This window comes from Trichechus manatus, unplaced genomic scaffold (genome assembly GCF_000243295.1).
Source record: "Trichechus manatus latirostris isolate Lorelei unplaced genomic scaffold, TriManLat1.0 scaffold00083, whole genome shotgun sequence".
Taxonomy (NCBI): Eukaryota; Metazoa; Chordata; class Mammalia; order Sirenia; family Trichechidae; genus Trichechus; species Trichechus manatus.
In genome coordinates, this window is record NW_004444019.1 from 8,604,868 (window position 1) to 8,629,996 (window position 25,129).

At 38.4% G+C, this 25,129-nt stretch overlaps 1 protein-coding gene across 1 annotated transcript in view; it reads left to right on the top strand.

Annotated features, from left to right (window-relative positions):
* The window catches only part of COL19A1 (collagen type XIX alpha 1 chain), a 369,652-nt gene extending 345,921 nt beyond the window's left edge, over positions 1 to 23,731 (top strand). Inside the window, exons 46-50 of the mRNA XM_004381357.2 lie at positions 459 to 629; positions 3,252 to 3,318; positions 11,424 to 11,552; positions 22,022 to 22,099; positions 22,274 to 23,731. Coding sequence (XP_004381414.1) covers positions 459 to 629; positions 3,252 to 3,318; positions 11,424 to 11,552; positions 22,022 to 22,099; positions 22,274 to 22,401 — 573 coding nt within the window. The 3' untranslated portion in view covers positions 22,402 to 23,731. The remainder of the gene's footprint in view (positions 1 to 458; positions 630 to 3,251; positions 3,319 to 11,423; positions 11,553 to 22,021; positions 22,100 to 22,273) is intronic.
* The last annotated feature ends 1,398 nt before the right edge of the window (positions 23,732 to 25,129 follow it).

Here is a 25,129-nt window from a genome sequence, read left to right on the forward strand (position 1 = left end):
ACTGGGCAGTGTTTCGTTCTGTTGTACATAGTGTCACTATGAGTCAGAACTGACTCAGTGGCACCTAACAGCAGCAACAGTGCATTTTACATGTTATTTCATTTAATCCTTAGCTTTGAGGCCATTGTTATTATTATCCTCACTTATAAGTGAAGAAGCTACTGTTATTGAAGTTAGGTAAACTGTGCAAGGTCAATGGAACTAATAAGTGACAAAGCCAGGATTTGAACTCAGGTTCTCAGGTTAACTCATTTACTTCTCAACATCACCCTACAGAGTGGATACTATTAATATCTTCACTTTATAGGTGAGGAAGCCTAGACACAGAAAGTTTAAGTAACTTATCCAAGGTCCCATGGCTATTAAGTGCCAGTCTGAATCCAGAACCTTTGCTCTTAACCACAACTGATGTGGTTCTAGAAGAGATCATTCCTTATTATCATTATTTTCCTTAACAGGGTGATCAAGGAATTCCAGGAGACAGAGGCCCACAAGGTGAACGGGGAAAACCAGGCCTTCCAGGCATGAAGGGAGCCATAGGTCCTGTGGGGCCACCAGGAAACAAGGGCTCCACAGGATCCCCCGGCCACCAAGGCCCTCCAGGCTCTCCAGGCATCCCTGGCACTTCGGTAAGTGGTACTGAGAGTCCCAGGAGATCCTGGCTTAAAGCAACCATGTATCAGTTTTACAATGAAAGTAATCATAACGATTTTTAAGTAAATAAAATGAACTTAAATTGGTCTCCGTGAGGGTAACAATAGATAATCATTTATTTAAAGTTATGTGCCGGAACCTGTGCTAAGCACTTACCATACATTACTTCATTTGATCCTCACAGCTAGTCTGGGGAGATAGATGTTCTTTCCATCTCACTTTTATAAATGCAGAAACTGAGATTGACTTGTCCAAGGTCACAGAGTTATTAACTGGTTTGTACCCAGGTCTGGCTGACTCCAAAACGATGCCCTCAAACACTATCAATAACGTCTCCTTACATGACACAGAAAACACACACACCTGTTTCCTATTGATACTCCATTTTGTTGACTATCAGAACTGCAAATCTGCCCTCAGTAGTGCTTTCAAGTGGAAACCAGTTAGGACAAGAAAGAGTATTTGGTTGAGGAAGCCAGTGTTTTTGTTAATGTCCTCCAGAAGAGTGATGGGTGGCCATTCAGCAGAGGAACTTAATCTGAAAATACCCATGGAGGGGGCAGGGGAGTTAGGGGAAAATATTATTACATGAGATTCTTTCCTCAGATAACTGGCCAATGTCAGATATAGGGCCAAATTAGGCATTCCCGCCATTTCCATACTTTTTTATTTTTGCCGCGCTACCTAAGTTCTACTGAATAAAGTCTACATAACTTGAACTCTCAGTGTGTGTCAGTAACTGGTTTCCCTGCCTGATGTTATGAACATGAATTCAAGTTCATTTGTACCATAAAAAAAAAAAAAGAACCATTGCCGTCGAGTCACTTCTGACCCATAGCGACCGTATAAGTAGAACTGCCTCATAGGGTTTCCAAGGAGTGGCTGGTGGATTCGAACTGCTGACCTTGTGGTCAGCAGCCATAGCTCTTAACCACTGCACCACCAGGGCTCCAATTTGTACCACACGCAGGGAAAATAAATAATAAAATTGGTACTTCTTGGAACTGTTTTGTCCTAAGAAAATCATCATATTGTCTTTCATGCCCCACTTAGACCTGCAGATAATAACCATATGCAAAGAAAAGTAATAAAATACTTACAAATCCTAAACATTGTGAAAATTGATAGCTAGCTTTTAAAAATATCAAGGTACTATAGTAAAATGTTTATTATAAATGCTAGATTCTTTGTCAAATGCATGTAGATAGATCTGTCAAGAGGTTTAAAAAAATTCAACTGAGTCTAATAGAGGCTGAAGGAACCCCCAAGACTATGGCCCCCGGACACCCTGCTAACCCAGAATCTAAGCCACTCCTGAATTCCACCTTTCAGCTAAAGATTAGACAGGCCTATAAAACAAACACTAATACGTGTGAGGAACATGCTTCTTAGTTCAATCAAGTAAATGAGACCAAATGGGCAACACCTGCCCAGAAGCAAAGATGAGCAGGCAGGGAGGGACAAGAAAACTGGACGAATGGACATGGGAAGCCCAGGGTGGAAAGGGGGAGAGTGCTGACACATTGAGGGGATTGCAACCAATGTCACGAAACAATTTGTATATAAATTTTTGAATTAGAACCTAATTTGCACTATAAACTTTCATCTAAACGCAATAAAGTTAAAAAAAAAATTCAGCTGACACCATTTATCTACTTCCCTTTACCAGGTCCACAAGCATTTTCTATTAAAAACAGAAAATTTCTTAATACAAATATGCTTGCAATGTGTGATTACAGAATAAACTTTACCATGAAACAGGTAAAATTTAGTAAGTTTTACCCCCACGAATACAACATTTAAAAGAGTAATCCAGCATACTTGGAGTTCTCTTCCTTTGAAGATACCTAATAGAAGTTAGGAGCCCTGGTGGTGCCATAGTTAAGAGCACTGCTGCTAACCAAAAGGTCAGTAGTTCGAATCCACCAGTCGCTGCTTGGAAACCTTATGGGGTAGTTCCACTCTGTCCAACAGTGTCACTATGAGTTAGAATTGACTCAAAGCAATAGATTTGTTTTGTTTTGTTTGGAATAGCAGTTAGATATGAACCTTACCAGTGTCCAGGGATTGGGTAGAAGTTAAATTGTGACTGGTATGCTAATGGAGCCCTGGTGGCACAGTGGTTAAGAGCTCGGCTGCTAACCAAAACAATGGCATTTCTACTCTCTGTAAAACTGCCGCATAGGGTTTCCAAGGAGGGGCTGGTGGATTCAAACTGCTGACCCTTTGGCTAGCAGCCAAATGCTTAACCACTGCGCCACCAGGCCTGATAACACTGTTGAAATTCTGTAACTTCAGAAAATTAAGTACTAGGAAATATCTTCCCTAATTGTACAAAGCCATGTCTCTCCATTTAATAGGAAACATGTTCATATCACTGGTTACAACTCCAGCCCACAGCTTTTAAAGCACTTATGCACTTCATCTTCTTCCCAGCATTTAATAAAACACAAGATATTTATTACCTAGTCAGTGCCCAAAAGCCTTTGGCTTGATAGATGTTTCACGTATGCATACCAACCCAGTATTTCTGTTCTTTGTTCTTTTGCTTCATTTGTGCTATGCCTAGTTTAACAGACCACTTTTTCCCTCTCTAGGTTGATGCTGTTTCATTTGAAGAAATAAAGAAGTATATTAATCAAGAGGTCCTAAGGATTTTTGAAGGTTAGATTTACTTAATGACATTTCTGAATTTTTCACCTATTCCCATGTCCCATCTACTGTGGGGAATCCCTTCAGCAACATTCTCAAAAGATGATTGTGTAACAACAATCTTAAGAGGCAGCCAATTCTATTGTTGGACAGCTCTGTTTAAAAAAGAAAAAAAATTCTTCCTTACACTAAGTTAAATTTGTCGCTCTGTAACTTCCTCTCATCATTTCTGGCCTTGACAGCCCTTTCAGTATTTTTCAATATCCATTGTGCTTCCCCTTAGTCTTCTCTTCTCTGGAGTAAATGTCTCCAGTCCTCTACCATTGTCGCCCATGAGAAATGCTTCATTTGTAAATGCCCCTCATTAACTCAGGAGTATTTATTTGACCAGGGCAGAGTACAGCATCTTTTGATCTAGACCAAGGTTGACAAGCTATGGCCCACTGACCAAATCCAGCCTGCCACCTATTTTTGTACAGCCCACAAGCTAGAAGTGGTTTTAAAACTCAAAAGGGAAATATTTTATGATGTGTAAAAATGATCTGAAATTCAAATTTCTTTACATAATTTCTCAGAGAAAATGATAGGATTGGGTGATAGTGACAGGGACTGCATAGCTTGCAAAGCCTAAAATACGTACTATCTGACCCTCTGCAGAAAAAGTTTGCTGACCCCGGATCTAGACACCAGTGATACAGCCTAAGCTAGCTTCCTTTTTTCTTTTTAAAGCATCCATATCACACTGTTGATTCATTTCGAGTTTTCAATTAATAACCCCAGATCTTCTTTATACAAACTTGTTAAAATTAGTTGTTTCTCATTCTGGACTTGTTTGTTCATTTTTAAGTGTACAATATTATGCGTCTTTCTTATTAAGTTTCAGGTGATTCATGTTCACACATTGTTCCAACCTGAAGATATCTGGAATATTGTCTCTTGTTGTAGGGCAGATTGGCTGACCTCGTAACTTTGTATCATCTCTAAATTTTATAATGTCATCCTTCTATTTGTTGACAGAAATGTTGAATGAGAAAGATCCAAGAATTAGGCTGTTCTCAATACCATTGGATTCCTCCTGCCCACTAGTAAATCTGTCACTCATGGTGACTGCAGGTGTGCAGAGTAGAATTGTACTGCGTAGGATTTTCATGGCTGTTGTGACCTTTCAGAAGCAGATTGCCAGGCCTTTCATCCAAGTTGCCTCTAGGTGGGTTTGAACCACCAACCTTTTGGTTAGTAGTCCAGCACTTAACCATTTGCACCACCCAGGAACTCCCTGAATCCATATAGTTGTCCCAATATCCATCCTACAGTTCTTTATTCACAATGATATCAAGAGATTTTGTCAAATGATGATTTGCTAAAATCAAGATCATCCCCCTCAACTGTGAGATTAATAGAGTGTGGATTATTTGGATTATTTGTCTTTAGCAGATAATCCATATTAGCTCTATGTTTCCTGTTTTCTTTGCTAGGCATCCATAAGGCAAAAATAGATTGTTGAATTTTGCAAGGAGTAGGATTATAAGAACCCCAGGTCCATCTTGAGTCTTTCTGCTGTAAATACAGAATCAGCTACTCTCCAAGGAGCCCTGATTATTTAAAATGGGAATTAGTATTTGAGACCAGAATCTCAGTGTTTAAGGGCACATTATCTTGTTTCACACAAGCAGTGGAAATAGAGCAGAGTAACACTGGGTATTTTAGCCACGTCAGTGACAGGGGAGGAAAAAAATGTATTTGTTTTCTTTTTTTAAAAAAAAGATCATGAATTCATGGTGTTGATTTCAATTTACGTTTATCTCTACCAAGTGTCTTTACTTTGCTCTAACATGATAGTTTATTAGTACAGTTGTCCACTCTTTTATGGAACTACCACTTTCTCGTTGTATTTATAATGTTGTCCATAAATCCCCTTTTATTTTTTGACCCTTAATTCAAGCATCATGGAATGGGCTTCAAACACTGCAACCCAGACATTCCCCCCAACAAGCATCACTCAAGCCTCAACTGTGTGAAAAGCAAAGACATCTCAAGCTCTCCAGGGAGCACTGAAAAATACAGAGACATAGGCAGGACTGGCTACATAATTTGTGGCTCCTGGTGCAATATGAAAATGTTGGGCTTCTTGCTTAAAAATTACTAAGAATTTCAAGACAGCAACAGAAGAGCATTAAACCAAGTGTAGGGCTTCATGAAGCCGACCCTGGGCACAGAGCACCTAGGATCTCAGAGAGCATCCACACCTTCAGTGGAACACAGTCATGAAAAGGGGAATGCCAGCAAACACTCGTGGTTTGAATTGTGATCTAAAATTCTCCTTTAATTCATCATTTCCATAGGCTCTGGTGTCCTTATTTTTTATTTCAGGCAACTTTAACATTGAATTTTAATTTCTTAATGGGCTTTGGATAACACATCTATTTAATACTTCAGTAATTTAATTAGTCCACTTTTTAAAAAGTTGGTTAATAATGTCAGAAAATACAACCAAGCATTATCAGAAAAATATTAGTATTGCAAAATGAGAGATGTTCATTTTGAAAGGAGCCCCTGGGTGGTATAAACCGTTAATATGGTAACCAAAAGATTGGAGGTTTGAATCTACCCAGAGGCACCTTGGAAGAAAGGCCTGGTGGTCTACTTCCAAAAAATCAGCCATTGAAAACCATGTGGAGCACAGTTCTACTCTGACACACATGGGGTCTTCATGAGTCAGAGTCAACTCTATGGCAACTAGTTTTCTGGGTTTTCATTTAAGTTAAGTGGACACTGGATGAAGGGAGGGTCCCTGGTGGCCTGCCCTGTACATTAAGCAGAGGAGACATTGCTACTTCTAGCTGGGAAGGCTCTGTGTTGTCCACTCCCAGGCCGTTCTGTGGTTACTCCATGAAGGGCTGTCAGCCTCCTGAGAAGGGAAGTCAGGGGAACTAGCCTGTTCTCCATCTGCCTCAGGCAGGGCCTCCTGGCTTGCACTTTCTGAGCATCTCCTCCTCTATCTAGGTCCTTCCCCTCTGCGTTCCTGCCCTCCCTCTTCTCTCAGAGAGCCGCCTGCCTGGAAGCTGAGGGGAAGAGAGTTTTCTCCAGGTCTCCTCTGCCTTCACCCCCATCTTTCTGACTGCCTCTCTCAGTCTCCTCCAGCCTGACTAGTCCAGATGAGTGGCCAGATCTCCCTGGAAGCTGGTGCTTCCTCAGAAGCCACAGACATCTTAGCCTCAGACAGTATTCTAACAGAATCCAAAAGCGAGAGAACATTTACTGAGACTTCTAGTCTCTGGTCCTATGAATGTGATATCACTTCTCTTTTATCTGTTGGCATCAGTCCAGCAAAGCTGTCAGCTCCCAGACAAAAATGTACCTGAAGCCCGGAATTAGTTTTTTAGCACTTTAGTTCATTTGTCCCAAGACCATTTCAAATTCAGTACATTTAATTTCCTACTTAGAAGTCCCCTTTTCCTTGACTTTGAAAACTATTTGCAGAAAGAAAAACTCAGTTTCCACAAATCATAAAGCTCCAAGGTCACAGTTCCCTTGTTCAGAAAGCTTTCTCTGTGAAAACAAAGATCAATTTTCACGTGTTAAAAGAGCTACAGCTAAGTAGCACTAAGACTTTAACTCTCACCCATCTGCCTTCCTTTTTCTTAGCTATTGCTCAGAGCCAGTGACAGCACATGCTCATCACTGCTCCACTCACCTCCACAGGCACAGCCTCACAGCCAGTCTCTCTGCTCAGCAAGTCATGGGCTGTCAGCGGGGGCTTGAGAGAATCCTTGGAGATCTTGCTCCCCTCCTTTATCATACCTGGTATCCATACTGGGGGCCTCCATTTGAAACCCTAGACCAGATCCAAAACTTGGGCTCTCCTCCTGGGGCTTCTCATCCCCCTTTTGGGATTCCCAGGTGACCTCACTGATCCAACTCTTCCACGGATCTCACATCTTGGGCTCTTCCACAGGCCAGCAATCCCTCCTTCAGCTTCTTGACACCCTTTCCCAAACCTAACTGTGGTGGAGGAAGGTGTTTTTCCACCAACCCCAAATCTGGCTTCAGGTGGATCACAGTGCACAAGCGTGCACCCACTCTAAGGTTGATTAAATTTCTGGTTTGATTGGCAAGGCAGATGCTCTGTATCCAGCTTAGGTTCTTTTGGCTTTAGGAGAGTTTTGCAGCTGTGATGTTGCCCACACAAATTAGGGTCCTAGAAGAGCTGATAAGTTTAATTCTTGTTATGACAACACCCTATTATGCTTGGAAATTCATATCACTCTTCAGGAAGAACTTAGCAGTCTATTCAGGAATGCGTTCTTGCACCAAACTGGGGACCAACAAGGCCACACCTGCAACTATTGGAGAAAAGGAAGGTCAGGGCTGTGGGTCCCTGAACAACATTTCTGCCTCCAGATTTCCAGTGTTTCGGGAAAGTCCCTTTTCCTATGTTCTCTCTTTCTCTCTCTCTCTCTCTGTATTCCTGTTCTCTTGTTTCAAGGTGTAACATCTTCTCTTACCTCTCAAAGACTAAGATATTAATGTTATATATATAAATATATATTTATGTGTACATATTTGCACAGATACACATCATTGATATATAATCTTTTTCAGTAATATTTTCTGCAGCGTAGTCTCTGTTTCTTCCATTTGCTTCTTTCTGTTTCTTTGTTTCGGTCTCTGTCGTTCAGCTTATAGGATTTCCTCTGGTGTCTGATGATCCTTAGTGGTCTGCTTATACATGAGAGTGAATTCTAAAAAACTGAAAGTTATGAATGAACAATGCAACCTGCCAACTGTGAGCTTCACTGTAGGGGAGTCTGGCTACGCTTTTAAATTGAGGGACCTTCAGTTTCAGCATCTTTAAGTCTTCCCTTTTAGTCTGATCAGATTCCCCACAGGAGACACTTCCATTTCCTGCCTAGCTGCCAGCATTTTGGGAACCAAGTGGAAGAAGAGGGCTGGGGCCTCAACAGTAAGCATGTAAATGGTCATTTATTCTCGTTTACAGTACCGAAGCCCCAGATTCAAGGGAATCTGGGGTCCTCAAAGCAGAGACCCTGTATCTACTGTCTTTAGTAATAAAGCTTTTAGTCTTTTGCTAGGGCTGAGGAGGGGCAGCTGCCCAGCCACACAGAGTAGAGAAAGAGATCTAAGGATTTGACTACTTCTTAAACAGACTTTCAACCAGTTCTCTTTATGTTAGTCCCCCTCCTTCTCCTTCACCCTCACTGCCAGAATTTACTTATACTCCTAATTCCTGAACCTTTTGAGGATTTTGTGGTATAAATCAGGTTGTTTCTCAGCCTCTAGTGAAAAGGTTTTGTTTTTGAATCCACAAAGTCATATATCACTGGCCATCTGGTTCTCAGCTTCCAAAATTTTGTTGCTGTTGCCTCTTCTCATATTCTCCCCATTCTTGGAGTTGTATGTCTTTATAAATACCTTACTATTGTTTGGCAGGGATTCAGTGGGAGATAAAGTGGATGCATAGGTTCAATTCACCATCTTTGCCCATATACCATTGCCAAGCAACATGCTTACAAAGGTGGCAAAGTTAGAGCTATAGACATGTGGGAGCAACAACCTTTGGGTCGTGAAAAACTACAAAATGAATATGATGCTACTGAGTTAACAGTTAGAATGGAAGTAGAAAATAATTACTAGGGTATGACAGGCAGTTACTCTTCTGATATTTTTGCCCCTTAGGGGAGAGCTATATCTAATCTTGGTTTCCACATTTAAGAAACATATGAAAAAGTGAAACCAAAAAGTCATTCACAAAACAGATTACCAAGTCTATGACTAAAAGTTATTTAACTGAAGGCTAAGAGTTAACAATATCATCAAATATATGACCGATTTCCCATGGTAAATACTCATTAACTACTCTCTGTTTCTATAATGGGGTAGCAAAAGAAAATAAGTTGAAGTTGTACCAAGAAAATGGACAATGAAGCATTTAAACGGGCATTAGGAGAAAAAAAAAATGAATTTCTCTCTTAGAAAATGTTTACATATTCTATCTATAAAATGTATATCCTCAAATGTCCCTCTTAGATCAAGGTAGACATGGACCAGATGACATCTAAATGTTCCTTCCTTCTTCATATGATACACTGTATCAACACATTGATATTAATGTTTGTATTTTATTAATGAGCCCATTCTTCAAGGAAGCCATGCCATTGGTCTAATTTGTTAGAACGACTGCTGTGGGTTTGCCTTGGCAGATGGAATATGTGTATTTGGTTTATGCAAGCTTCTATCTGAATTCTTTAATTTTCTGCCTCATTAGAAAGCTCAACCAAAAACAATTTAATTGACCAAAGATCCCCGAAAACAGAGGAAAACCGATTAAGAATTCAGGTCTTTCAATTCATTTAGAAGCTTGAAAACATATTATTTTAAATTACAGAGCATTTGGGTAGGGTTCAGAAGAAATTACCCATATGTTAAATGACTATATCTCAACCTGTCTTAAAGCTAAATAATTTACAGCTAGATGTAATTATTGAAAAGACTTTTCTGTTTTGCTAAAAATATTTAAGAATTATGCAAAGCAAAGTACTTTGAAAATTCAATTTGTACATTAAAAAGGAAAAATTAGTACTGTGAATATTTGTGTTTAATATTCAAAGAGATAGGTCTCAAATTAAGAACAATTATACTTAAGTATATACCTTCTTTGAAGTGCAAAACAGCAAATAACATGCAAAGTTTCAAGCTGTGATCATTGAATTTCATATTTGCTTAAAAAACACCTAGTTCATAATTCAGTATAATCTTTTAATATGCATATGACTGGCACCAGCATTTATCAGCTCCTCATTGGTCTGTCCCTTGCCGCTGCACCAATGCTGAACTTTTTTCCTTTGGCCAAATTAGACATCCTTCCTACCAACACCTTGACTGAATAATGAAACTTACTAATTCAAAATTCAACCAGAAATAAATAAATAATATTGAGGGTGTGTGATTAGGTGTTTTGTTTAAAAAGTAAAAATTAGTTGCTGACAAAGTACATTATTTGCCTAGTATAGAGTATAGCTTAAATAGTGAAACCATAGTGAATATGGAAGCAATGACCATCTTTTCAATAAATAAATCTCTCTATTAATAATGCAGTTTTCTTTAAGGACCTCAAGTGTCACATACTGTATGAGTCAGAAGAAATTGCTGCATAAGAAATTACCTCAAAACTTCAGTGATCTAAAACAAAAAATATTTATTATCACATATTTTCTGTGGGTCAGGGACTCAAAGTGTGGCTTAGTTGGGTGGTTCTGGCCCAGGATCTCTAATGTGGTTGCAGTCAGGATTTGAGCCAGGGCTACAGTCATCTGACAGCTTGAATGGGGCTGGAAGATCCACTTCTAAGTTCATTCACATGGCTGTTGGCAGGTGGCCTCAGTTCCTCAGCATGTCAGCCTCTCTCCAGGCTTGTCATAAGGACTTCTCGATTGTCCTCATGACATGCCAGCTGGCTTTTCTCAGAGTGAGCAATCCGAGAGAGACAACAAACAGGAAGCTGCAGTGCCTTTTATGACCTAGTTTCTCAAGTTGCACACTGTCAATTCTGCTTTTATTTTCTATTCATTAGAAGTAAGAAGTAAGTCCAGCCCACACTCAGGTAGAGGGAAGTTAGGCTCTGCCTTTAGAAAGGAGTGTCAAAGAATTTGTGAACGTATTTTAAATCATCATGTATCATTCACAACATTGCTGGAAAATGCCTTTAGTTATTAAAACCATTTTTTAAATGTGAATCCGAAATAATAGCATAACTAAAATTTTTCTCTGCAAGTCATTACCACAGCTTAAATTAGATTCCAGGCTAGTAGTCTGTCTACTAGACAGGGCTGTATCTCTGAAGCACTGAAATTCTCAGACCATCTGATCAACAGAGCCAGTCTACATCTGTATTCAAACAATTTTGTATATTCAGTCTTATTTGACCAATCAAGAAAGCCTCTCAGCATTCAGACTAATGGGTAAATTAGACATGTTTAAAATGAAAAGCAAATAGTATTTTCATCAAATTTCATGTTAAAAATAAGAGACCCTGAAAAATGTTGATGCAAAAAATATTTCCATTACGTGATACATTATTTTTTCTTTCATGAATGAAGAGAGGATGGCTGTGTTCCTATCCCAGCTCAAGCTGCCAGCAGCAATGCTGGCTGCTCAAGGTCATGGGAGACCTGGTCCACCAGGAAAGGATGGGTTGCCCGGGCCACCAGGAGACCCTGGACCCCAAGGTAAGTCTTTAAGTATATTTGTTTACCAATTTTTTACCTTTCAGTTTTTATAACATGCTAATCACATTTAAAGATATATATACATATATAAATAAAATGTATTTAATATAAATAATATATATACATATATATTATGATTAATATAGGAGCACTGGTGGCACAATAGTTAAGTGCTTGGCTGCTAATCAAAAGGTTAAGTGTTCAGACCCACCTAGCTGCTCTGAGGGAGAAAGACTTAGTGATCTGCTTCCATAAAGATTACAGCCAAGAAAACCTCATGGGGCAGTTCTACTCTGTCACGTGGGGTTTCTGTGAGTAGGAACTGATTTGACGGTACCCAATAACAACACCAACAATGACTAATATAGAATTAGTTAATATTTGACATTCTAGAAGTAGATTTTTAACTATTACTACTTCAAATTAAAAATGGACTAATAATGGCCTACTAATCTAAACATTTTATTAATAATATTTATTATAGCAGTAACAGCAGTAATATATACTTATATATCATTATCTGGGAATTTCAGAGTTGTATATGCCTCCTTTTTGCTGTAATTTCGACAGAAAGAATCGTCATTTTAGTATCTTAAACTGAGGAATGAGGCGTGAGTATTAGGAATGATTTTGATCTAAAATATGTTTTAGAGAAATTTTAGGATACTTCTGTTTCTAATAGAGCTTATAGATGGTAACAATTTTAAAGAATTCTTCTTAATTTCTAAAAAAATTTTCAATCAAACTTTACTTAAATTGGCAAAAAAATCTGTCCCACTGATGAGAATTTCATAAGAGACATGGTCTTGAATATAGCTTGACAAAATTAAGCTGGTAGGGGCATTTTCTAGAAAAATGCTTAGCATCAGCAAAGTAGCCAGGTAAACCTTGGTTTAGAAGATTCACAGTTCTGATCAGGAAAATGAAATCAAATGAGCACATACCATGAAAGATAAAAACAGGGAGCTTTTTTTTCCTGTGTTACCATAGAGGATCTCAAGGACACGTCTTGAAAAAATCAAAAGCAGGTTATATAGAGAAGGAACGAGGACATTAACACTAAAATTACATAGAAATGTCGCCTAAAATACAATTGATGTAGGGAATTTTTTTTTCTTTCACTAGTTCACTTTCCTTTCTACTGCCTCCTAGAACCTAGAGCCTTGTTTTCTGTAAGAAGTACCCCCAAGTGATTACCATGCCTTTCCTCATCAGAAACAGTAACAACTGTTCAGTCCCCAATTACAGTGTCTATGAGGAGCTTAACTTATAATCACAATTGACAAATCTTCTGGTTGTTTAATTCTGAAACAACAACAGTAAAATCACTCTAGTTTACAGTGTATTCTACATTTATCTTAGATCACAGAACTTTGGCTGATAGTTGGAGGAAAAAGGAAAGTATCAAATCAGGTGTAGCCTTCTGTGTGTGCATTGTTGTGTACATGGTTAATTATTATCTTTCATTAGTTGGGTCTGTTCTAATGTCAGAGTATCTGAGACTGGAGTGAAGAACTTGAAAATCCAGCTGAAGATGTATGATGCCTTAAAGCATGTGAAGTATAAGGACTGTTAACAGTAGCAGAAAAACCTTGGGACAGATGCTTCCAACAGTTGCAGTCTGAAAGGACAAGAAAGAACAATGGAATACAAACCATAACTAACAATGCACAAACACCAGAAAATAAACTAGATAACCGGCGGCTAGTAAAAATTAAACACTTAAACGCTCATCAAGACTTCACCAAAATAGTAAAAAGAGAACCAACCTACAGAAATGCAAATAAAAACTACAGTGAGATACCATCTCACCCCAACAAGTCTAGCACTAACCCAAAAAACACAAAATAATAAATGTTGGAGAGGTTGTGGAGAGACTGGAATGCTTGTACACTGCTGGTGGGAATGTGAAATGGTACAACCACTTTGGAAATTGATTTGGCACTGCCTTAAAAAGCTAGAAATAGAAGTACCATATGATCCAGAAATCCCATTCCTTGGAATATATCCTAGAGAAGTAAGAGCCATAGCACAAATAGATATATGCACACCCATGTTCATTGCAGCACTGTTCACAATAGCAAAAACATGGAAACAAACTAGGTACCCATCAGAAGCGCTGGTGGCATAGTAGTTATGAGCTACAGCTGCTAACTAAAAGGTTGGCAGTTCAAATCCACCAGGCGCTCCTTGGAAACTCTGTGGGGCAGTTCTACTCTGACCTATAGGGTCGCTATGAGTCGGAATCAACTCAATGGTGACAAGTTTGTTTTTTGTTTTTTTAGGTGCCCATCAACAGACGAATGGGTAAACAAATTATGGTATATACACAAAATAGAATACTACACAGCAATAAAGAAAAATGATGAATCCACAAAACATCTCACAACATGGATGAATCTGGAAGGCATTATGCTGATTGAAATCAGTCAGTCACAAAAGGACAAACATTGTATGAGACCACTATTATAAGAACTCAAGAAAAGGTTTAAACATAGAAGAAAACATTCTTTGATGGTTGTGAGGGTGGGGAAGGAGGGAGAGGGGAATTCACTAACTAGATAGTAGACAAGAATCATCTTCGGTGAAGGGAAGGACAACACACAATACAGGGAAATTCAGCACAACTGGACTAAACCAAAAGCTAAGTTTCCTGAATACAACCAAACACTTCGAGGGACAGAGTAGCAGGGGCTGGGGTCTGGGGACCATGTTTTGTGGGACATCGAGGTCAACTGGCTTAGCAAAGTTTATTAAGAAAATGTTCTACATCCCACTTTGGTGAGTGGCGTCTGGGGTCTTAAAATCTAGCAAGCAGCCATCTAAAATGCATCAATTGGTCCCAAACCTCCTGGAGCAAAGGAGAAAGAAAGACACAAAAGACACAAGGAAAATATTAGCCCAAGGGACAAAAGGGCCACCTAAACCAGAGACTCCATCAGCCTGAGACCAGAAGAACTAGACGGTACCCGGCTACCACCAATGACCGCCCTGACAGGAACACAACAGAGAGTCCCTGACGGAGCAGTAGAAAAGTGTGATGCAGACAACAAAGTCACGTACAAAGACCAGACTTAATGGTCTGACTGAGACTAGAGGAACTCTCGAAGACATGGCTCCCGAACTCTCTGTTAACCCAGAACTAAAACCATTCCCAAAGCCAATTCTTCAGACAAAGATTAGACTGGATGATAAAACATAAAATAATAATTGTGAAGAGTGTGCTACTTAGTTCTAGCACATACACGAGACTGAATGGGCGGCTTGTGTCCATAGGTGGGATGAGAATGCAGAAAGGGACAGGAGCTCGTTAGATGGACACGGGTACCCAGGGTGGAAAGGAGGAATGTGTTGTCACATTATAGGGATTACAACTAGTGTCACATAACGATATCTGTGTAAACTTCTGTATGAGAAATTGGCTTGAGCTGTAAGCTTTCACCTAAAGCACAATAAAAAAAATAAAAATAAAAAAAAGAATAGATTTGACACATTGAACACTAATGACCAAAGACCGGACGAGTTGTGGAATGGCATCAAAGACATCATACATGAAGAAAGTAAGAGATCATTACAAATACAGAAAAGAAATAAAAGACCAAAATGGATGTCAGAAAAGACTCTGAAACTTGCTTTTGAACATCAGGTAGCTAAAGCAAAAGGAAGAAATGATGAAGTGAAAAAGCTGAACGGAAGATTTCAAAGGGCTGCTCAAGAAGACAAAGTAAGGTATTACAAGGACATGTGCAAAGAGATAGAAAACCAAAAGGGAAGAACATGCTCAGCATTTCTCAGACTGAAAGAACTGAAATAAAAATTCAAGCCTCAAGCTGCAATACTGAAGGATTCTACAGGGAAAATATTAAACGATGCAGGAGGCATCAAAAGAAGATGGAAGGAATACACAGAGTCGCTATACCAAAAAGAATTGGTCAACATTCAACCATTTCAGGAGGTAGCAAATGGTCCAGAACTGATGGTATTGAAGGAAGAAGTCCAAACTGTACTGAAGTCTTTGGCAAAAAAACAAGACTCCAGGAATTGACGGAATACCAATTGAGATGTTTCAACAGATGGATGCAGCACTGGCGATACTCACTCATCTATGCCAAGAAATTTGGAAGACAGCTACCTGGCCAACCAACTGGAAGAGATCCATATTTATGCCAACTCCCAAAAAAGGTGATGCAACCCAATGCGGAAATTATCAAACAATATCATTAATAACACACACAAGTAAAATTTTGCTGAAGCTCATTCAAAAGCGGTTGCAGCAGTACGTTGACAGAGAACTGCCAGAAATTCAAGCCAGATTTAGAAGAGAACATGGAACAAGGGATATCATTGCTGATGTCAGATGGATCCTGCCTGAAAGCAGAGAATACCAGAAAGATGTTTACCTGTGTTTTATTGACTATGCAAAGGCATTCAACTGTGTGAATCATAACAAATTATGGATATCATTTTGAAGAATGGGAATTCCAGGACACTTAATTGTGCTCATGAGGAACCTGTACATAGATCAAGAGGCAGTAGTTCAAACAGAACAAGGGGATACTTCATGGTTTAAACTCAGGAAAGGTGTGCGTCAGGGTTGTATTCTTTCAACATATCTGTTCAATCCATATGCTGAGCAAATAATCTGAGAAGCTGATCTATGTGAAGAAGAACGAGGCATCAGGATTGAAGGAAGACTCATTAACAACCTGCCTTGTACAGATGACACAGCCTTGCTTGCTGAAAGTGAATAGGACTTGAAGCACTTCCTGATGAAGATCAAAGACCACAGCCTTCAGTATGGATTACACTTCAACACAAACAAAAATCCTCACAACTGGACCAATAAGCAACATCATGATAAACAGAGAAAAGATTGAAGTTGTCAAGAATTTCATTTTACTTGGATCCACAATCAACACCCATGGAAGTAGCAGTCAAGAGATCAAGACGCATTGCATTGGGCAAATCTGCTGCAAAACACCTCTTTAAAGTGTTGAAAAGCAAAGATGTCACCTTGAAGACTAAGGTACACCTGACCCCAGCTATGGTGTCGCCTCATATGCACGCGAAAGCTGGACAATGAATAAGGAAACCGAAGAAGAATTGATGCCTTTGAGTTGTGGTGTTGGCGAAGAATATTGAATACATCATGGACCGCCAAAAGAACAAACAAATCTGTCTTGGAAGAAGTACAACCAGAATTCTCCTTAGAGGCAAGGATGGTGAGACTATGTCTCACATACTTCAGACATGTTATCAGGAGGGATCAGTTCCTGGAGAAGGATATTGTACTCGGTAAAGTAGAGGGTCAGCGAAAAAGAGGAAGACCCTCAACAAGATGGACTGACACAGTGTCTGCAACAGTGGGCTCATGCATAACAAGGATTGTGAGGATGGCGCAGGACCAGGCAGTGTTTTGTTCTGTTGTACGCAGGGTCGCTATGAGTCAGAATCGACTCCACAGCACCTAACAGCAACAACATCTGGAAGGCTCTCAGTCAGAGGAAACCCTAAGTCCGTAGTATTAATGAAGCCTGTAGAGAACGGCTTCTGGTCACTCCTGGATTCACTTCCCCTTTTGTAAAGGATTTCTATGGATTTTGTCTGTTGTTCTGTCTAGGAGATATATAGACTGCTTCTGTTCCTCATCAGGCATTTGGATATAATTCTCAAATTTGAAAGACTTCTCCACAAGATATATATATATTTTTTTAATTGTTAAAACTTTTGTCCTACCACAGAGTTTCTGACAACAGGCATATCTGGAGTATAATTTTGCAGGCGTCTCCTCTATCTTTACATGAGACTTCCTTTTCAGAATTTGTTAAATTTGCCAGAAATGCAGCAGGAAAACAAAACTTGCAAAAAGTGGGATTTATTTTTATGGGATATTTTCCAGCAGTCACACTGCACTGATAATCCTGCCTGTTGAAAGTCACATACAGATCTTACTGAAAAAAAAAAAAAAAAAGAAAACAAGAGGCTGCTATTCGATTTTTTGGCACCTCTCCAGGAATACACAAAGAATTGAAGGGTTTTACTCCAGTAGGTCCATAGATACGACGTGTTCGTAAGAAGAAATTATGAATGTAACTTCAGAGCTTTTCTGTGTTTAGAAGTTTTCTCAAAAAGGAAAGATAAAAAATGCATATAAAACCACTACCCTAGTGACCTTGGTTGAATGAGGCCTATTCATGACACACCATAATGGAGTTTGAGAAAGGTTTGAAATGAGAGCTGCAGCACCGAGGAAAGGAAATGTGGGTACTGAGCATGACGTCATGTCCTCTACCCACTCACTATTCGGTTAGGTGGTGGCTCTTCTGAAATGTCTTTAAAAGAGACATTCTTTTTCTGTGTTTTTCAGGAAAGAAGTCCATTTCATTTAAAATTAAGTGGTTTGGTTTGAAATACACTCTATAGAAACCAAAAAACAAAAAAAACAAAAATACCCAGTGCCTTTGAGTCAATTCTGACTCATGGTGACCCTGTGTGGTACAGAGTAGAACTGCTCCATAGTGTTTTCTTTGCTGTAATCATTACAAATGCAGATTGCCAGGTCTTTCTTCTGCAGGGCTGCTGGGTGGGTTCAAACTGCCAACCTTTAGGTTAGTAGTCGAACACAAACTGATTGCACTACCCAGGGACCTGTTATATTCTAGGAATGAGTCACTTATTACCTTACTGTCTTTAGAAAAGAACAAAAATGAAGTGTGTCATAAAGTTTCCTGTGCTTATTCTGAATAGCAGGAGATGTGAAGAGGGCAATAAAAAAAAAATTGACGTGAGACAATCAGAAGTATACCTTCCAAGTTGAAAGAGGGAGGTGCGTTCCTGCTAAGATTCTGGTAATGAAAATGTGTGGATCCTCTTTCAGCACCCTGATCTTCTTGAAGTGAGCATACAGACTATTATGACTGAGTTGGGTCACCACATTTGCATTTTTCCTAAATTCTTAAAGTGTGATTTTTAGTATCTTTTTTTTAAATTCAAAAGCATTTCCAGACAGTTTTGGATTTTTACTATCCCATGGGATTCTGATTACTGCTGTCCCACTGTGCATTGAGAAGGGAACTTTCCTTCGTGGTCATTCTTTGCCTCTGGCCCACAGTGCAAGGCCTGATTGCTTGCGCTCCATGGGTAAATGAGAATTTGCCACATTAGGCTCAAAGAAACCCCAAGAAGCATGATCCAGCTGGGTTCCCTTATACAAATAAGAGAGATTATCAAATATCTGACATTATCCTCTTGGATGAGTTTTATGAGAGAGAACTTTATTTAAACATTTTCCAAACATAGATGATTCCCCACACCCATCAATATCCCGAGGAATAGGTCCAACACTTGAAAGCCCTATCCATTTCAGAATGAAGCCTGCAGTGAGTGGATGTGGGGCTAGTAGGAAAAATGGGTAAACCCATTCCATATACCCTCCATCAGTTTTAAAAGGACAGTATTGGGAGTGGGGGTTCTTAGTTTTTAACTTTTAAAGTTTAGCTATCATTGGCTTGTACTGAAGGAAAATCTCTGTTATTTGTAAGCCAGTGGCCCATAGAGTAGTTTATCCAACTGGTATAGAGTTGACCTTTCAAATTTGTTATCATTTGGGGCATTTGGAAATGTGAGGGTGTGTGAGTGTATGTCAAAGTGACGGAAGGGCACTGTTGTCAATTAGTGAGCCACAGCCAGGAGGCTAAACAACTTGTAACGAGTGAGCCAGTACACACATGAAGAATTGTCCCTCCCCAAATGCCAGTAGCAGCCCCATTTCCGGATTCATTTGTCCAGCATGCATATAGATGCACAGATTTAAAACTTTAGAAGTAAATCTCTGGAGCTGAAATTGAAATACTCCTACTGAAAATAAGTACAGTCTACCACCTGAAAACTACACCAACATCAAGATTCATCAGTGATTAGTACCTCTAGATGCTTTAGTTTGGATGTTGCTCTTATTTTATTTCTTTTTTCCCATGTCAGATACAGTGATATCAATCTCTCATCCTGTATACTTATAATCTATGAAAATACATGTGTTTACAAGCCATGTCTGTTTGCAGATAGACCAGCCTTTACCAAATTTCAAGACAGAACTACCCTAAAGGAGTGAAAAGCTTAGTTCTAGAAAGTGGGAAAGCTCTTATTGAATTTATGAGAATTCCTATCTGAAGGTTTTTTATGAGGCAATTATAAAATAAGACCCTATGGCTTTGTGCTGGCCTTCATAATGAATGAGCTTGGTCCCTTTTTAGGAAATTTAAGAATAGAAAGTTCTCTTATGTTTGTTCAATGCAGAGGTTTTATCTATTAATAGCAAGTAGTTATTACACTAATGAAGTAAGAAATTTATACAAATAAATTGTTATCTTTGATAGGTGGGGTGTAAACGTTACCCTATTATACAAATATACAAATCATCATTTCTTATTTTTTGATGTCATATGCACTGAAATTCATGTGGAATAATAAATTTTTGCATTATATTAAAACCTGGAGCTGAATTTAAATGAAATTTGTAGGTTTTAGCAGATTTTTTTTTTATTTGGAATTGTGTTAGTCTTGTTAATCCTCTTGTTAATTAAAAGTTTATATATCTTTAGCAATTTTTTCTTTCTTCCTCGTTTTTTTAGCCTATGATCTTAAGTACTTACTGAGGTAGCTTGAAAGTTAGCTTTATAATCTTTCTGTTGTGTAATAGTGAGGCCTGGGTTGAACTGTCAAATATACCTCATGCAACACATACTGTTTTACTCCAGAAATTTTAAAAATGAATTTAGAAAAGCACCTTCAAATGATTCTCAATACGAACATTTTTCTTTGTTGTGCATATATGTTAAGTGAAAGTCACTTAGATAAAAAAAAATCTGGAAATATTTTAAATTTGAATATATATCAATTTAGGACATTGTGTTACATGTTCAAGCCACTGTTCTTCCTAGGATCAAAGATTGTATTGAACATCTGTAAGATAGTTTTCAGATATAAATGTGTGATGGTTTCCTGCTGAATCTATTTCCATTATATACTTTAAAACATTTCCTGAAAGTGTGCCTTTATTTCCTTTATTTTCATATGTGTGTTCTGGTCATACCTCCAAAGAAAAGAATTAAGTGTGTGGTGATTACATTGCTAATGTTACTTGGATAATAATGGGTACACTCTATGGTCAAGTCAAAACTGAGAATGGTAACCTAACCCCAAGGCTGATGTCTAATTCTTGGCAATTATGGGAAATAGTTTGACATACATACTGTTCATAGGGAGCATTAAATTTTCTCCTCCTATCATGTTCTGTTGTAAAACACATTTATGAACAGACACAATTTATGGCCAACTGTTTCTACTGAGATGCTTACCTCACTCATACCCTTGCTGTGTGTCTGCATGATTCTGCATGACTGCTCTGTTCATTTGGGACTAGGAGCAATCTTTAAGTATGAAAGAGTTGAAAATGAAAACTGTATTTACCATCACTGTGAAACTCTTCTAGGCCCAGAACCCTTTCTTCAAACAAAGTCTTACACAGACGCCCAACATATAAAACACAGATAAAGTGTTTCATGCTTTTTAAACTAGAAATGGCCCCTGGAGTCACAAATTACTCTGTACTATTCTAGCTCACAAGACAACGAGCATATTCAATCAGAATTGAATTCTGATTCAATCAGAATGATTTTATCTTGAAATATACCCAGATCTCAGACGTAATTCATTTTGCTTAATTTGATGAAGTTAAATTGATGAAGTGAGTTTGGAGTGATTCCCTCAACCTCCTCTTAGTTTCTAACATTGTTGAAGCTCCTGGTCCTTTGGAGTTATGAACTGACCTGCTGAAACATGAGGTTACTGTTTTTACTTTACTTAAAAAGGATATAATGTTATAGTTGGTAATTTGAACAAAGACCTAATTTGTCCTTTCCTAACTCTTGAGCAGGGTGGACTTATATATACTCACACTCTTGCTGTCTTCTATTAAAATCACAAGTTTTTGTTCCTTTTGTTCCCTTTAATTCTAAGACTGAGGTCCAAATTCTTGTTATCATATTGTCGTGTGCTTTTATTAAGCAGGACTTTCTCAATATATTTCTTTGATTTAGCTGTACCTAGCCTCTAATCAGTATTCTTGTTCAAGAGGGCTCACACACTGCTTGTGATAGCTATTTGAAAGAGGATATGAGTGGTTGATTTCATTTTCAGTGCCAAAAATCTCACTATCAAGAAGCAGTTTGACTAGCTGTAACTTTTTATAGTTGTTGCATATTTTTAAGATCCTTGTTGCCTTATTGCACTTAAACTGTTTGATATATGTGAAAGGTGTGGTTAAAGCAAAATACCTAGCTAATATACTATTTATGTTAAGCGAAGGAATTACATAAATATCATAGACTAAGAAGACGGTTCGTGCATATGCTGTGTTCCCATAGAACACTCTTACTTTTTGTGTCTCTCTGTTTATATATCTCATTTAGGCTACCGGGGACAGAAGGGAGAAAGAGGTGAACCTGGAATTGGGCTGCCAGGGAGTCCTGGTCTTCCTGGGACTTCAGGTAATAGTGGTATTACCTTCACAACACAAGCAAGCCTCTAAAAATGGGAACTACTCCTTTTCCCTTTGGCTCTTAAGTATTGCTTCAGGTCAAGTAAAAATGATCCATTTTGTTTGGAGTGAGAAAGGGAGCATCATGTGATCTGCCTTTTGATGGAGTATTTTATTTCATTAGCCCCAGGTGTGCCAGGCTCACCAGGTGCTCCAGGTCCTCAGGGCCCCCCAGGCCCTAGTGGAAGATGTAACCCAGAAGATTGCCTCTATCCAGCGTCTCATGCCCAGCAGTGGACAGGTGGAAAATGAACAGCACACCTGAGGAAGACTTGGTTCCTGGTGATGCCTCCTTGCCATTGGAGCTATAGTAATACTGGCAAACCCTCATAATATGGGGGCTTTTTTGCTTTTTTTTTTTTTTTTTGGTATAGGCCAGACATTAAAAGCAACAATAGTAATTGCAATATCAGCATTTTTAAATTTTTCCCAAATTCATTCCATATGTTTTGTTTTACCATTACTACAATTTTTATTCAGGTTTTTGTATGAAATATGCAAGCAAATCTTCTTAGTTCTTCAAGAGGAAATTACATCTTACGATTTAGTGGACTGATGTTGGGGTACGTTTTGTATCTCATCAACGTGTTTGGCCTTTGGTTTCTGAATTTTAAAGTTTCAGGTTTTTCTTCAAGTTTTCTTTGTGTTTAAATTTACTATCATTGCTAAAAGTTTTGTCAACTTTTTCAAATAGTTCACTGCTCCTGTTGAATGTTTTTGACTACTTTATATAGCTTAAGAATTCTTACACCATCCTACATCCATCCTACTCATACAGGGAAACAGGCAATAAGATCTTCACTTTACAACTTATGTTCTGGAAAAACCACATGAGGCTATGTCATGAGGGAACCAAAAAAAAAAAATTTCCTCATTGCCAACTACTGAAATGATGTTGTTAGGTCTGTATAATGAGCTCAATTCAAAGCAATCACCAAGTGCATGAATACGTACTGCATGCAAAGGAACAAATTTTAATTGTATAAGCACATGTTGCATAAAAAAAGTCTTAACACTCTGTGGCCCCTTCGCTGAGTTTCTCATTTGAGAAAGAGCTGTTTTCCCTAAGAGGTGTTTGGTGGTGAAAGGCACCAAGCTGTCATTGGTACTCTTGAAACGTCAATGGCCTACCAAGATCTTTGGGCCCCTGTAGCCATTATCCTTCTGGCCTAATTACTCTCAAAGTTTCAGACAAAAATTGGCCATAAGAGCAAAGGATGGGATTTGTAGCAATTGGAAAAGCAACACTCTTGCCCTAGAAGATAAATGTGTGGTGTCAGCACTTGCATACCAAGAAGGTGGCACCCAGAAGTTCTAAAGGAGAATGATGTCTCTCTAGAAGCTGCAGCAAGAGGTACAGGGCATCAAAGGAAAGCCATGGGACCGAGCATTCAACTAGCACTCAGACCAAAGAGTTAGCACTCATACCTGGGAGAAGCAACAGGTGCTGCAAAGACCATGCCCTCTGAAATCAAATGAAAATATAATAGTCACCAACCAAATTTCTAAATGGTCTTTTTATTGCCTAGCTATACATTATTTTGTGGAACCATTGGTTGAAAACAACTGGTTTTCTAGGATATTGGACATGAGGATGTTGCTGAAATCTAGGTGATGGTCCCAGGCATGCTGTGGCAGCCCCTGCTGTCACAGAAATCAGAAGTTCATGCCTCTTCAAGGAGCAGTGCTGATTCCAATTTGGTTAAACCAGGACAAGATGATTGCTTTTGTCTGTTAATTGAAAAATGGTATATAAAGGCAAGCCCACTGAAATTGGAAAAAGCTGTGAACGGAGTTGTATCTAGGGAGCATGCCTAAATTAAGGCAGTGTTTGTTCAAATGCACCCGTGACTTGAACTGGTTTTTGTTATAGGTTAATGAACTGCTGGTCAGGTGTAGTCTACATGACTGTGCATACATATAACCTTTTAGTTAGTTCATATTGATTTATGCTGGGTTTTTTCCCTAATTCCAAGTTTATTTATTTTATTTTCCAAGTTTATTTTATTTATTTTAAGTGTTTTTAACTCTAAATCGATTTTCTTTTTCATTTTCTTTCTTTCCTGTGCAATACCTACAATGGTGCTGTGTTTTAAACGTATACAATTGGAATATACATATGTGCATTTCTTAGTAGAATGATAATTTATCCCAGAAAGTGTACATAGATCTAAAATCTGGTGCTATGTGTATATCTTGATCTTTTAATTTGTTGAACTATAATTCTGAAAGCTTACAATTCATCTATAATATGTCACTCATATTAATTTACTTGAATTTGTCAGAAAACTAAACATTTTATATGTTTTCAAAGATTATTTTTCATATTAATTAACAGGTTGTTTTTCCTTTTGCCTCTTTGCTAATTCAAAAATATTTTAGCATTTTCATGGAATTTTTGCTGATTGTGAGCAATGTATTTTTTTTATTTTCTTTGAGTTAATGCTTTCATATACGTAAAAAAAACTCAGTTTTCTTTTATGAATTCTGTTCATCTAATTCCACAGAATATGTTATGCTTACTTTCTTACAAATTTTATATTTAGGAATCTCTCTTTTTATAATTTCCATTAACGTTTGACTGGTTTATTCCTGTTTTAGGGATTTGGATTTACTCATGGGAACGGGGGGTGGGGGTATATAATGCTATATGGTGCATATTGCAAAGTTAGAACAGTCAAAATGATTGAAGCTCACGTAACTTGGACCCATAGCTAAATCTGCCCTTGGCCTAACTAAAGAAGTGGGACTGTATCCACACAGTACAAGCCTCTCTCACGCTACTGTATTATTTACCTTCACATACTTTTCTGTGCCTCATCTCTGTGCATATGGTACATAATAGAGGGCAGAAGAGAGGTTGAGACCAGCTAATATAGCACTAACTGTAGTAGAGATTTGGCAGTTGCCTAATTCCTTTCATAAAAAGAAATTAAGCAAAGTAAAGTGGGAATTTTTTCCCCTAAATAATTCGCTGGTT